Source organism: Lemur catta, chromosome 14, assembly GCF_020740605.2.
Source record: "Lemur catta isolate mLemCat1 chromosome 14, mLemCat1.pri, whole genome shotgun sequence".
NCBI classification, from domain to species: Eukaryota; Metazoa; Chordata; class Mammalia; order Primates; family Lemuridae; genus Lemur; species Lemur catta.
The window spans coordinates 18,758,359-18,774,394 of NC_059141.1; the positions used below are offsets into that span (position 1 = coordinate 18,758,359).

The 16,036-nt window shown below is 41.3% G+C and overlaps 1 protein-coding gene across 6 annotated transcripts in view; it reads left to right on the top strand.

The window, feature by feature from the left end:
• SORCS1 (sortilin related VPS10 domain containing receptor 1) overlaps positions 1-16,036 on the top strand; it is a 459,027-nt gene that overhangs the window by 299,632 nt on the left and 143,359 nt on the right. For all 6 annotated transcript variants that reach the window (XM_045568059.1, XM_045568058.1, XM_045568062.1 and 3 more), the window contains exons 4-5: positions 895-1,053; positions 14,806-14,879. In XM_045568059.1, coding sequence (XP_045424015.1) covers positions 895-1,053; positions 14,806-14,879 — 233 coding nt within the window. The remainder of the gene's footprint in view (positions 1-894; positions 1,054-14,805; positions 14,880-16,036) is intronic.

Genomic DNA, 16,036 nt, shown 5'->3' on the forward strand with positions numbered 1-16,036 from the left:
AACCACTCACTCTTTCGATGGAACTTCTATTCCTATCTCCTCAAGCTGTTCTTGGCACCTTTCTAATTCCACATGACTGCTCTGAAAATTCTTTCTGTTAGTTTATTTATCCATTCATTCATTTGGCAAATATTTATGAAGTGTATAGTACATGCTGGGGCTTAGTTTAGCTGCGGGGGATACCCCTATGGAAACATGGACAAATATCTTTATTTGCACAGAGCTTATGTTCTAGTAGAAGATATATAGAGGAGAAGCAAAATAAATAAGTAAAACATATGATAGGTTAGAAGCTGATGAAGTCAGATAAAACAGCCTTTGTAAAATCTCTAGAGAAAGCTTTAGAGATCCAGATTTTGACCCCAGACTCAGAAAATCAGGCTAAAGATAGGATGACATTGGGATATTGTTGATGTGGAACGAAAGGACTTGAGGTAGGGAAGATAAAACAATGGACTCCATCCTCTTTCTTTTTCCTCCTTTCGCACAACAGCATAGCACCAGTCTTGTTCCTTTATTCACCCTGAATGGAGAGTACATGGGGCACAGTAGGAAGGAGGGTTGAGGTTAAGAGAAAAATGGGAAATCTTCCAGCTTCAGGCAATAACCTTGGAGAGAAAACAAGAAGTCCTACAAAAGAGAACAGAATGCAGTTACCTATTTTCTCCCCCTTCTTTCCAGCGTCTGCCTCTTTCCTTTCTTAGTGAAAATGGTTTTGTAGCTTTGGTCCAAGACGGAAGAATAAACCTGATAGAGTCAAGGTCCTTGTTTGGCCGACATTCTCTGCCTGCCCCTTGTCCCTCCCTTGTCCAAACTTTACTTTATTTTTAAGTTTTGTAAAGCTGTCTAGTTAACTCTCTGTTGTTTTCTTTCCCCCAAAATTCTTTGCTACAGATTATGTTACTCACAGACCCGGAGATTGAGAGCAGCTTGCTGATCAGCTCAGATGAAGGGGCAACTTATCAAAAGTATCGGCTGAATTTCTACATCCAGAGCTTGCTTTTTCACCCCAAGCAGGAGGACTGGATTCTGGCCTACAGTCAAGACCAAAAGGTGAGCATGCATACCTTGTTTGAGGCACTAGTGCATGGCTCTCCAGGGAAAAGAATGTCAGTTCATCGTCTCCACCTTTCATCTCAGTGATCATTTTTGTTTGGCTCACTAGCCTGAATTCTGGGCCAGTGGGACAAGGAGAAGCGAGGAGGATCTCGGGTCACTTAAACCAGCTAAACCTCTGCAACAGCATATGAAATAAAGGTTAGATACTAAGTAAGACATTGTGGAGAAACAGTTCTTGGCATAGATGCTTAAGGCTGTCAAGAGCCACTAACCCCCAGTGAATTTGAGACAGTGTTTTATGTACGTGGATAGGTGATCATTTCTCTTGGTAAAGGACTCATAGCTTTTCCCAGACCCCAAAAGTTTAAGTAAGAACACTCACTAGGGGTTTGCTAAAACAATGAGAGAAATGGTCAGAGGAACAATAATAATGTACATAAATAACATTACTCAGAACCTAGTTATCTCAGGGCTTTTCTTTACTTGGAGGAAAGGTTAAAGAAGTCCACTTGTTAGGAAAGCATTAGATGAGGTCATGCTAGCACATGTGTGTGTGTGTCCCATAAAATGTCATCCTGTAATATATATTATATACTCTATATTACATATAATATGTACTATAAAATACATATAGTCCCTGCTTTTAAGGAACTTACCTTCTCAGGTGGAATACAAGGCCAGCAATAACAAATTAAATTAAATTAAAATTAAAAGAAACAACATATACATAGGCAAATGTGAGAGAGACTCTAATCATAAAAGCCAAAGGGATGATAGGTGAAATATTGGAATGTTCTTTGTGAAACACATTGTTCAGTGGAATCATTTTGAGAATTCTCCTTAGAGGAATCACGTGTTAGAACTTACATATATTTAAAGAATACTGGACTTACATAAGTGAGGAGGGTATTCTAGGGTTTTCTCTGTCTGGGCTCTTACAGATGCGTGGGGTTCTTGAAGGCAGGGGAATGGTGTGAGCAACTTCCCAAGGTCTCTACGGACATGAGCATTTTGGAGGAAGCAAATTAAAGTTCTTAAGATTGGAGTTTTATTCATGCTTCCCTTACTGCCAAATAAAATGCACATTAAGCCTAAAAATAGAAAGGATTTGCAATTAGTATTTTTTTTTTTCCTCTTGAGCAGCCTGGCTACCCTTTCGGCAGAATATACAATTTTGTTCCTGGAGTCAAGCCACAGTGCATCTGGTCCAGGAGGGTGCAGTTAACAGAGGCGAGGGCTGAGTGGCTCAGACACAGAGGATTAGTCATTTAATCCACTGGGTTATTGTATTTTATTCGACAGTTAGTTAATTCCCCCTCCCGCCAATACCAGAGGAATAGTGAGGGCCAAATTTACCTGGCTAAGTAAAAGCTACGCATCTTTGCAGTTATGCTGGAGGAGATGACTGAAAATGTGACCATGTAACCCTTCATGTCCCAGCACTTCAGGCTGTGCCTCCCATGGTCACTGCCGCAGAGTAGAGAGCACTGTAGGAGAGCCCCCCACACCTGGGCTGTGGCTCCAACTTGGCCGCTTGGGGGGAGCATTTAGTGTTGGTTTCCTTTGCCTTAAAATATATCGCTATGGATAAATATAATTGCAGGTACACTTCTAATGTGATTGAAAAAGAAACAAATATTAGACTGCATCTGCTTTAAGTGTCATGCATGGTGCAGTGTTAGTATAAAATAACTCTATCAAGGAGCTTTCAATCTATTCAGACATAGAAGATTAATACCTATGAGTTCACCAGTAGTCTAAGGGAAGCCACAAAAGCAGTGGTCTCATTGATGCATAAGAGATAGACAAAGTGGCTGGATGAATTACATGAAATTAGTAGCCCAAGTTCAGGACGTGGAGATCTAGTGATCTAATTACTCTGTCGATCTTATGAACTGGACCTTAATGAATATGTCATGTTTCTTTTGTTGGGGGGTGGAGGCACATTTTCTTCTACAAGAGGAATGTCATATACATATAAAGTTGGTAAAACCGTGTTTATAGGATTCCAAATTTGTCTATGTGCATGAAACTGAAATTTGGTGAAACTAATTATAATACACACATGCACACATACAAATAGTTTGCAACTTAATCTTAATTTTTTTTTTTTTTTTTTACAGTTTTGGGTATCTGATTGTTAGGCAAAATAATTTTTGTTTTCCTGATGAGGAGCCTTTGAAAATTTCGGTATGAATTGATATGTTCACAGCTGTAGATTACAAGAGCTAATCAGTAGTGATATGAGGATGTAATTGTAGTAATATGAGGTCAAAACCAGGAAGACCATTTAGGGTGATATAATAGTAGCCCTGGCATCAGATGCTAAGGTTCTGGACCAAAAGGTATTTTTTGTGACCATAGACCCAATGAATCCTGTCATTTTAAAGTTGGAAGCTGCCTTATCAATTTTTGTTCTGTATAAAGCTAAGAATCCAAATATCTGAGAGATTAATAAATTTTTTCTCAAAGGGAAAATCACTAATTATAGATGTTCTTTGAAAGAGATAAATTCCTCCCTGAAATTTGGTAGCGTTCTCATTCTTGAGGGTGACATTTTGAGGTGAACAGATGGGCAGAAACCAGCCTTTCTGTCAACTTCTCTGTTTCTCCAAGAAAGAAGGAAGGATAAATCATCCTGGAAAAGGAAACAAAAATTATGGATAACCTGCCATATGAGTAGGGAGCAGAGAAGACCTTCCTATCTCAGGATTTGAATCACAGAATGAGGAGTTGGGCATTAGCTGGAAGGGAGTGGGCTGCAGCCGTCAGATGAGCCTTTAGCTGATGGCCTTGGCTGGAAGTCAGGTCGAGAGGGACCATGGCTGCTCAGGTGGGTCAGTGATATGGAAATAATAACTGTAGTCACTCCATGGATCGTGGAGCTTTGGGCACCGATGAGATAAATCTGGGGACAACATGAGACTCCTGTGCTGGTGTTGTCTAGCCAGTGATTGTATTTGCCTAGGAAATGGGAACATTTATTTTTTAGTATCAGTATTGCTCATCACTTCTTCTGTGTCAGCTGCTAATGCTGCTGCTGCAGATTTCCCAGCGAAGATCAGTCTGCTGGATGCTGTTGAACATCAAACCCTGGTGAACAGAATCCTCAATAAAGGTCTCTTGGAAAATACCTTGTGAAGATGGCAGCTCCTTCAGAACTTACCTGTGAACAGAGTCCTGCTCTCTTTTCTTTTTCTTTGTTTGCTGTCTTCTTTGTCTTTTGAGGCATACTGTCCCTCTTTTGAACACATAGCCCCGCATTTATTCTTCCCTTATTTCTCTGACATTGCTCTTTCTCTCCTTCAATGGGTGGGACTTTTAAGGCCCTGAGGACAGATTTTGGATCTCTGGCCTGCAGGATAGAGCCATATGGGCTGTGGTCCTCTGACTGTCTGTCCTCGTGGATGCCTCAACATTACGTGAGGGTTTTGTGATGTGAGCATTATAAGAGACTCAAAGAGTTTTGCTAAGCATATTGTCCTTTCTGGCCCAAGATAGAATTTTACTGGCCATTACTTCCATGGGAGGACGTATTTTAAAAAGAAAAATGTGACTTTTAATCAGGGAGAAATGTGTGTAGTCAAATGTCCTCAGAATTCTCAAAACCAGGATGTTTTGATATCTTAGTCTTTTTCTTTAGAAGGAGAAATATAGTTTTCATATTGACTATCTAGGTGGTTATATTAATCAGGGTTCTCTAGTGAACCAGAGAGAAAGAGAGAGAGAGGGAGGTATTAAAGGGAATTGGCTTACGCAATTATGGAGGCTGATAAGTTCCAAGATCTGCCGTATGAAAGCTGGACAACCAAAAATGCAAGCGGTGTAATTCAGTCCAGGCCTGCAGACTGGGTGGGGACAGGGCCAATGGCCCTAGTAAGTCCAAAGGCTTGAGAGAGAACCAGGAACTCTGATGTCTGAGAGCAGAAGGAGATGGATGTCCCAGCTCAAGAAGAAAGTGAGTTCACCTTTCCTCTGCCTTTTTGTTCTATTCAAGATCTCAAAGGATTGGATGATGCCTTCCCACTTTGGGGAGAGTGGATCTTTTCAGTCTACTGATTCGAATGCTAATATCTCTGGGAGAACTCTCACAGACACACCCAGAAATGAGTTTTACCAGCATTCCTTAGCTCGGTCAAATTGACACTTAGAATGAACCATCACAGTGGCTGCCAAGAGGTAAACACTCTCTTGAATGGGCATGTGGCCATCCAGGCACCACTAGAATGACTGAGGGGAGATGGTGTGGAGCCTTTTGCTCCTTGAAGTGCTTAAAGAAATAGCCTGTCTGCTTAGGAAACCCCGCCCTCAGACTTACCCAGCATAGAAATAGAAGCTAGACTGCCTGGCCTCTGAAGGGTCTATGTAAGAATGTCCCTTTGGAAAGCCTTGAAATTTTCAGAAAAATGAACATTCTAGACATTATAGAAATTCCATGTGAATGGACAAAGGGATGCTGGTTGTGTAAAGTTCCACAACATTCTTGCAAGAGTGAATCACTGTGGACAGTATGAAGACTTCTATGGCATTTATTTATTTAGAGTGCCAAAATCTTGCTTTCCTTTATTATTTTACTCCTTATTTCTATGACTTAAGCAGTAGCCAAACCAAGCATTCTGCTTATTATTATTATATTTTTAAATTTCTTTGCACTTGAAAACGGAGATGCAGCCCTTTACTCCGTTGCTGGTTTCCCTGCACTTTCTTGCCTCAATACAGGAAACCACGCAAAGAAGGCTTAGCAGCAGGCCGAGTCTGCTAGATTACATCTTTATTTTAATTTGGCAATAAACTAGTGTACAAACTGTGCTATAAAACATTGCCTCCAACGGCATCTCTCAGTCTGTCTTAAACACCTCACTAAACATGATGTGTTGGGAAACATTTGAAATGAGAGAAAACAAAGAGCAGATGTGACTGTAAGGAAATCAAAAAACAGGAGAAAAGTATAAGGATATGCATATACCTCGAGCTTTGCCGACCATGCTGGAGCACTGGGCTTTTGGCGTCTCTGTTGGGGTTGGCACTGGAGCAGTGATTTGTAAAGGGGAGGGTGCAGCATTGTGAAACCAATTTGAACACTGCTGGGACTCAGGCGGCTGCATGGCTGGAGAGGAGAGGCTCCTTTCCCTCCTGGAAAGGCCTCTTCTTGGGGTAGCTCTGGAGAAGGACCTGCTGCCACCGACCATAAGCACGAAGGACTACTCTTGTCCAGTCCTGTGCAGGGTTTGCTCCTCCCCAGCCCTGTGGATGTCCAAGACCACCTGGGCTGTGAACTCAAGAACAGGCAAGAGGTACAACTGAGCACAACAGGCTGGGGAAGATTGGAGAGAAGGTGTTCCTGTAGAAGAGGGAAGGGATGTTGTCAAGCCCCAGCCTGCTGTTCCTGCCACAGAGGATGGCGGGCGGGTCCAACGTCACCAGATCTTCAGATTTTTTTGAGAGAGAAGTAATCCTGCTCTGTTTGCAATATGATTTTTCTTATTTTATGAGTTTACAACCAACTCTAACTAACTAACTAACCCTGTGTTAGTCCCCAGACCACTTTTTTCTTTTCCCTTCCTCCTTTCCCACTATCTTTGCTTTTCTTCTGTTCATCAATCCCCCCTTTGATTTTATTCTAGGAGATGTTACATTATTCCGTGATATTAAAAACTTACATTCGGATGCATGATAAATCCAGTGGAAGGAGAACAAAACCTTTAGGGCAGTTTGGTGGGCCACCTTTTATTTCATGGCAGTTCTAGAATATTTACAAATTTATATTATTGTCTCACTTATTTTGGAACTCTGTGAGTCAGCAGTCCAGGTAATACTATGTGGGAAACTTGCTTCATTCGTGATCTTCTCTAAATTCCAAAGAATTTAGCAGTTGATAAAAGAAATAAGAAATCCTAAGTCTTGCATGTCGTCCTTATCTTCAATATTTTGGTTTGTGTATGTCAGATACATGCAAAACCATAACATGATTTTAAAGGGAAGAGACAGGCTTTGACAGATTCTGTTCACAAATAATGGAAACTCTAAATATTAACAGCTGGCATTGTCTGTAATAATGAAGGCTGACTTTGAGTTAAAATCACATATTGATGGAAAATGAAAAATGGACTGCCAATGTGATTGATAGGCAATGATAGAATTTTAGTAACATACATAAAAGTAAATTGTTAACAAAGAACTAGTTTTAGTTCTCTTTCTTCTCTCTCTCTGCTGGTTCTGAAATGTTATTTAAACAGTTTCATCTCTCTACTTAAAAAACCAAAAATGCAAATATTCCCTTTTTTTCATTTTTAATTATGACTTTTCCAGAGTGGACCCTAACAGAGTGGCAATGCTCATTATCATGGCTGTTTTGAATGCTGGGCATTCCCTGGGAAATACTGACTCCTTGATAAGGGAATAGATATCGGCATTTTCAAAATCACAGTCATATTGGACGATAGAGCAAGACAGGGAAAACATCAGCTTTCTACTCCGGTCAGGCTCTGCCCCTGCTGTGTGACCTTCAACAGGTCCCCTACCTTTGGAGTGTCTTCACCTGCAAAGTAGAAGTAATAAGAATACCTGCCTCCCAGGACTGTTTGGGGATACTGAGATGGTGTATGTAAAATGCTTAACACAGCCTGCCACATAGCAAGCACTGCGTAGTGCTGGCCAGTGCATTATCCAAAGGCCCGAGAGGTGGCAGACCTGGTGTGTGCAGCTGGAATTAGACATAAGCCTGCCTGAGCCACAGGCTGCCTTACCCCAACGTCTCTCCCATATGTGAGGGTTTAGGCACTTTAATGAATGTTGAATGCCTTTTTAATCAATCACTAGAAGGCACTGTGGAACCAGAATGAATGGAACAGGGAAGAACTGGCATGTGATGCTCAAAAATATTATTGATTATAATAACAGCGAACCATTAAATATTAAAGTATTTATCTTCACAGTAATTCTATTTGTTTTTGAATGGGCCTAGCAGCCCCTTAATGTCAAATGGGCAAGATTGAAATAAAAGACAAAGGGATCCTCAGAATTCAACCCCCTGGGGATATTCAAATGATTTCTGCACAAACACTTAGGAAACTGATATCTACCTGATGCCCAAGGCACTGCATTAAGTAAAAAAGCACTCGGTTATTTATAAGAAATATGTTGAGCATTATATACCATGCTGGTTTGGCAGGATTTTCATGTGCATGAAATTTCCCAATGTCAGAGCCGATTTCTAATCTCGTGAATATGTAAGTAATTTAAGTGTCCAAGTACAAAACTGGCAATTAGAGTGGAAACCAGGGAACTTGCTAAATGTCAACTCCAATGCTTGTTTACAAAACAAATTCTCAAGCTGAAATGCCATCATATGCAAACAAGGAAAGTCTGCGTTTACCTTAGATACCATGTTTAAACAGTTTGTATCATTATTTTTCAATTGCTACCTGGAACAGTTTGATCTACCTGTTCCTAATGATTTGAAAAAAAATAGACATTTTAAAACTAGTGATTGGGAATAAGGTTTAAACATGCTATTTGGTGGCTATTTAGGCTTTGAAATAGAGATACATGTTTTCGTGTGCAACTTTTTAGCCAGCTCTTGATCTGTTCTTTGCCACCTTTAAGAACCTTTAAGGCCAAGATTTCATCTTATCATTTTCCTATATACCTCCAGACCTGGGTGCACGGGAAGTGTTCACAAATCAAACTGGGCCACTGTCACATATTGATCCTCCCTTCTCAGCCAGCTCCAGTCCCATATGTCTAAACTCCCAAGCCTCAGAACACCAAGCTCAACTGTGGGGCATGTGACAGACTTCAGTGACACCTGAGAGATGGCCAGTGACAAATTTGATAAATCCAGCCACAGGAGAGAGTGATGGGGCTGGTGACATGTCATCATTCCTGCCTAGTCTTCATCAGCAACGCCTTCATGCTCTGTCTTGATGCTCTTCTCTTTTGACCTTGTTGGTACTCGGATCCAGTCAGTATTAGCTCTGCACAAGTTGTGGTGAACTTGCACCTACCCAACCTGGTCCCAGCCTCCCTGTACAGCCTCAGCGCCCGCTTCACTTTTCTTGATGCATCCCAGCCAAACTGGGTCTTTTGTTGTTGACCAAACAAGAGTGAGGACACCACTCTGAGTTTTGCTGCTCTGTTTATTTGTTCAGACTGACCCATTCTGCTGGAATGTTCTTTCTCCACATCTTCATACTAAGACATTTAACTGTACGTCAAGACTCACAGTGAATTCTTTTACAAATTCCAAAATTTTCTCTCCTATATAGGTCACCACACCCCTCTGAACAAAACATTGCACATCTCTGTGCTGTCTGTGATATCCCTGATGAGCTAGCCTTTTCTTGAGAAACTTAAATCCACTGGGGTGTGGTGGGGGTGGGGTCTGGGAAGGGCATCATGGTCTTCTCATTGTCTGTTCCCTGTACCAACCAGCCAACCTGTCAGCTCTTAGTGAAGATTTTCATAATCATTTTAGGGGCTACAGATTTTGGTTTCCCCTTAGCCTTAGTTCTGGCCCCCTCCCGTGCCGCAGAGCCAGAGCATCAGAACATACTTCTGAAGACCGAGTCTTTCTCTGGACTGATTCTCTTTTGTCCTGTTGAGGCTAGTGGAGAAAAGACCTTGATATTTGCAATGCCTCGGGCTCAGCATTAGGAATTTATTTGAAGTCCTTAAGGTATCATCTCTCTCTTTCTAAAAAGAATGCAGGAGCAGCAGCGAGAACGGGAGAGTCATGACGTGGATGAGTGCTTTGTACCCAGGCCATCCCCAGGGCAGTATTAGGATGAGGCGAATAAAATAGAGCTGGTGGGATTTTCTGTCAGCCTTTTCAAGATGTGCAGTTTGCAGGCCCCCTGCCTCTAGAATGGTAAGGGCAGAGAAGGAGAGAGGGGTGGGCAGGCAACCTTGAAAAGAACCAACAGCAGGATGCGTTCCGCCAATGCAGAGCCCCTCCAGGAGCCTGTGTAGAAGAGACCCAGGAAACTGCCCCCTGACTGGTGAAGCTGTTACGAGAAGCCTTGTGGTGAACAGCATTTGAGATCCCATAAACCAAAGACTTAAAACATGTTATCACAACTCTTAGCTTCTATGGAATTGTCTTGCACCAATTTCTGTGGAATTGTTCTTCCACTAATTTCCCAGCTGCAAAAGAAAATTTTTAATGTGCACCTGCCCAACAGTCTGAAAAGAGAGGATACGATGGTATGTTGATCTGATTTAGGAATATTGAAAAGGCTTTCAAGGGGCAATGATGATTGCCAACTTTTGCATCAATACAAGGAAGCTGAGTTTCTCGTCTCCTAGTAGAAAGATGTCACTTTTCTAGGGATTAAACCAAAATGTGAATGTTAAGAAGGTGGAAAATGAAAGTTGGAAACTTCTGCCGTCATCCTCCACCCCTCTCTCACTTCATCCTAATCTGCTGTAGATTAAGAATCCCAAGCAAAGCCAATGCATCTCACTCTTACCCACAAGCTGTCCTGTCCCGCCGTGGCACCCCTCCGTTACTACTTGTAGCTGGGACCCATCCTCCAACATGCAGGTTTGCAAACCTCCAGAGGATGGCGCCAGAGACGCCTAACTCGCTTCAAGGCTCCCGATGAAACTAACTCTTGCAATTGCATCTTTTGCAATTACGTATATTTTTATCTGCACTCTTCTTAAAGCAGACAATAGCAGACGGCAAGGGAACAAGCCAACGTGAGAAATGCCTCTAAAAAAATCAGGAAAGGAGGGTGGCAGGAAGAAGAAAGAAGTGTTAAGGGTCCCAGACTAGCGTTGGTTGGGCCCACGGGCTGCTATTAGATCTTGAGCATAGAAGAGTGTTGGGTTTGTGCTCGTTAAGTCGTTGTTACTAATGCAGGGAAGTTGTCTCAGCTATTTTAGAATGATTTTAGACAGAAGGATTTTCTTCCTTGCATTCTTATTTAACCAGAATCTTTCTGTGTTCTCTTTCTAAAATTTCTGCGCCTTTAATTCTTTTTCAATATGTTGTAGCAGCATTGGCAAAATAAAAACAAAACACCCTCTAAGAATGGCATTTTTAAGTCACTGACAGGAAGTTAGTAGATGAACATTGCCCTCCTAAAACTAGTTCAAATGCTCTTTCATCCTCTCCCTAATCTTTCTCTCCCCTTTTCTGGGCTCAGCATTGCTAGAGAGAACTGCTACTGCTGTCTCAGATATGACAGATAGTGATGATAGTCCTCAGTTCCGTGTTCTGACAGTGACAAGAAACCTTGGAGCCGGAGACAGGGAAGGAAATAAATCTTACTTAGGTGCTAACAACACTGTGCATTATATTAAAAGACATTGACTTGTTCTACACGAAAAGCCTTCCACTGGCAGCTGAGACCATCATTGGGTAAAAAGCTTTGATAACCATCCCCTTCTTTGTGGAGGAGAACTTTGCTGCCTGACTCTGTAGATTTAATTAACACATTAACTTGAGTGGCTGAGAGTTATTTTCTCCCTTTTTTTGGTACAATGCCAGGTTGGACAATTAATTCTTAGGGAGAAAATGTTTGAATTGTAGGTGAGGTATACAGAGCAGTTTTGTTTAAGGGTGAATATGGGAAGCCCCTCTTGAAAATCCTTGAGTGTTTCAAATGTACTGATATATAGAGGGGTGTGTGTGCGTGTGTGTGTGTGTTTGGTGCAGCCCTCTAGCAGTGAATCCATGGAAGCAAAACATATTCCTCTGATAAATTTCATTTGTCCATCGGTTGGGAAACCTGGGTTCTTTCCCAGGTAGATTCATGTCTAGGGGATTTGCGTGGTGCAAACTCAGTATTTTTTCCTTTACTATCTACTGTGCTCTAGGCACCCCTAGATGTAGAAGAATAGGATTCCTGACGTCTAAAACCTTTGTAATCTCATTAAGAGGCATGGAGTGGTCTCAGATATTTTAGAGGGATTTTAGATAGGAAGAAATTTTTGCCTTACGTTCTTAGAAGACTCTTGAAAGGCTAATAAGAAAGTTAAATATAAATATGTGGCCAATAGTTTGATAGCATCTATTGTTACACCATAGTTCTTTGGAGATGAGACCAGTGGGAATCTTAGTGGGTAGAACAGGTTTCATAGAAGAATGTGGCTTTGGATCTGACTCTAAAAATAACACTGGCATTGAGGAAGCCAAGTCCTGAGGCCCCTTCTGCCGGAGTGGGTAGTATCAGTGAAGGCCCAGCAGGGGGAATGTGCCAGGTGTGTGTGGGAACATGAGCCCACCAAGACCAAAAGGTACCTTTGGAGAGATGAAATTGAAAAAGATTTCACTGAGCTGAATACGAGAGTCTTGGTTTATTGAGTTGCTTTGTTTACCCACGGCTGAAGGGGCCTCTAGATGCTCACAAATAACAAAGTTGCCCTTTGAAGATAGAAACAAATGTCATGAGACATACCTGACTGGTCCACATGCTCTGAATCCAAGCCTAAGGGATAAATTTTAAAAGATAGGGGGAAAAAATGAACTGCAGATGCTGGCACCCAACAATTCTTCCCTGGAAGCAGAGATAACAAATCCCTTGGTGTAGCATATAAACAGAGTTTATATATTACTCTTGCAGGATATATGTGAGCCCAGTCTTCATACACAGAATTATTATTATTCTGAATTGTCCTGATTCTATTACATTTGCATTAATGTTTGTATATAAATAGAGATATCATCATACATTTATATAGAGACATAAGCACACCACAATGGTGTGAACTTGGTTCCCTTTAAACTCATAGAAATGAGTACAGCTCTGTGTTAACAAAAAAAAAAAAAAAGAAGAAGAAGAAGAAAAGAAAGAAAAAGAGGATGAGGAGGGAGAGAGAAGCAGAAATTCTTGGTTTGAAGGTTTGCTGTTGCTGCACAAGCCTGCGTGTTGTAATGCAAGGTGTTCAGGACATGCCGGGAAACAAGAAGCAGGCGTGCATATGCTGGCTCCCTGTGTTCTGAGTTAGGAAGGTATGTGTTGTCCTATCCCTTGTTAGCTCTAGTTGGGGAGCTCCCTCTCCATCTCTCCTTGGCACTCATAAAAAATATCAAATGTGAAATGTACCCAGGAAACCTTTCTCCCCTGGGCATGATAGGCAAAGAAAGAATAATAAGAAGGACTTAGAAAGAAAAAGCTGCAGCTTCTCCTTGGCTGGTCACCCAAATATTGTGTAATTGGAGCCACTTGAGCTTCTTGCTTTAGTAGCCAGATATTTTAGCTGTTTTTGGTTTCAGGGTGTGTTTTGATCCAATGGAACACAATGTTGTAGCAAGTTCTTTCAAGGGTCAGTAATTACTCACTTGAGTTCAGTTGTTACTTGGACATGGGACATGGACATGCCTGGTGCCATCTGCTGCCATTGTGAGTCACTTAGTGAGTCACTGAGCCTTTGCTGAGTGTTGGGGCTGGGGGCAGAGGAAAAGGCTGGGCAGTCATGGTACTCAGTGCAGTGTGACTCACATCCTTTCCCTGTGGGAGGTGGTAAATATGATCATGGGAGATTGAGGTGCAGGTGGGTTGTAAACCGGACACATAGCAGAAAGATGTTTCAAGTGATGTTTTTTCAAATCAGGAGCTCAATGCCCATGGGAACCAGAGTACCTACAGCAACAGGATTCTCTGGGCTGCCATCAAAGGATGCTTCTGGAGGCAGAAAAGGGTCCCATGGTCACATTAAGATTATAAGAGAGTAGCAAGGATAACAAGGAACTTCAATGAAGAACATTACATAAAAGAAGACTTTTGGGGGATGGAGTATGTGGAGGGTCAGTCCTTATCTTAAGAGCTATGATTCTATGAAATTGCCCTTAGAGAGTACTGAAGTGGTCTAGTAAATGCATTTGACATCTTACCAGCTGCGTAATCATCTGTAAAATGGCCATAATGACTTCATGTATCACGGGGATGGTGTGCGGATTAAATAAGATAATGTAAGTGAAGCACTTGGATCATAGTAAGAGCTCAGTCAATGTGTACTGCTGTTTTTTAGCCTGAGGTTCCTCTGGTTACTGTTACAATGACAGTTCCTTATTGCCAGTAGAATCAATTCTTGTCTCCTTAATTTGCCATTGAATGCCTTTTCCATATTGCCCTCAACATATTCATCCAAACTTATTTAAATAAGTTAGGCTTATTCATACCGTATCCCTCTCTGTCTCACCACTTTGACTCATGCTGTTCCCTTTGTGAGTAATGCCACTTTTGTCTGTTTGGATGCTGTCATTCCTTCAGGTAGCAACCAGTTCTCCACAATGTCTTGAAGCATCCCTGATTGACTCCTGATCATCCCCAGTATACTATCACCAGCTGCCTCATGCATTTCTCATTATTGTAGTTAGGTCCAAGTTATATATTGTGTGCTCTTCCAGACCAGGTCTAAACTTTGCACTTCTTGGCATTCCCCATGATGCTCTGCACATGCTACGTCAAGTGGCACAGCTGACTTTGTCACCAGGTGGAAAGGGTTATGAGTTCCAGTTCATTCTACTGCTTACCTGGCATGCAATTTCCAAAAAGTCAATTAATCCTTCTGAGCTTCAGTTTCCTCAGTTGTAAAATGGGGATATTAGTATATGCCTTGCAGACTTCAGGTGAGAAATAGAGATGATGCATGTGAAACACTCACTTGGCATATGGCAGGGACTCAATAAATGGTAGGTTTTACTATGATTATATTTATTATTGATCCAATGAACTGATGTTAGTGTATTTGATGTACCACAGAACCACTGTGCTGAGTAGTTTCTCTTCTTTACAGTTATACAGCTCTGCTGAGTTTGGGAGAAGGTGGCAGCTTATCCAGGAAGGGGTCATACCAAACAGGTTCTACTGGTAAGTCTCACTTTATCTTGTAGCACATTAAGATATCACCTAGTGAGTGAGCATTGGAATCTTGTTCTCACTTAGTGCTCTCACAGGAGGTCTGTTCACATCCCCATAGGGCGGGATGTGAAATTAGAGTAGTAAACATTTTAAGGAAATATTAAAAGTTGTGTCACAAATTTCTTAAAAACTGAGAATGGATTGAACTTCAGGGTCTTTTTAAGTGTTGCTTTGTTATGTTTTAGTAGAATCTAAGAGACAGACATTTAAAAAAATAATAAGCGATTTTTATTATTAAAAGCATTATATACACATATATTGCATGTAATGAAGGTTTTCAGTCTAAATAAGTACGCTTTGTTTAGTCTAAAAGTAGATCTCCCTCCCATTCCTGATTTCAGGTCTTCTAGATCTACTTTTGTCATGGGGGACATAACCAGCATTCCTAGTTTCTTTCTTATCTTTCTAGAAATATTCATGTAACAAAATACCATAGACTGGGTGACTTAAACAACAGACATTTATTCCTCGCAGTTCTGGGGGGTAGGAAATTCAAGATCAAGGTGCCAGCTGATTTGGTACCTGCTAAAGGCCCTGTTCTTGGTTTGCAGATGGAGGCCCTCTGGCTGTGCCCATACGTGCTGAGGAGAGAGAGAGAACTCTGGTCTCTCTTCCTCTTCTTGTAGAGGCACTAATCCCATCATGGGGACCTCATCCTCGTGACCTCACCTAAACCCAATTACCTCCCAAAGGCCCCATCTACAAATACCATCACACCATTGTGGGTTAGGGCTTGAACATATGAATTTTGGGAGGATGCAAACACTCAATTCCTAACATATATACATACAGATATTTGCATTTACATAAATGTTAGCTATGCACATTGTTCTATGCCCTGTTTCTTTTGAGGGGGATACAATTAACTATACATGTATCATTTTTAATTGACTACATATCGTTTTATTCTAAGAATATAGATTGGAGGTAGATCTTATGTCTATTTAACATAAAAAGTAAACTATATGTTAGTGGGATGTATGTATGGGAAAAGAGAAATGGGGGTTAAAGAAAATATGCTTTTATTCTTTTGGTTTTTTTAGCCACCTAAGCCCATTAAGTCCATCCCCCTTAATTAAACTAGAAATGGCCTCTGTCCTTGGGAA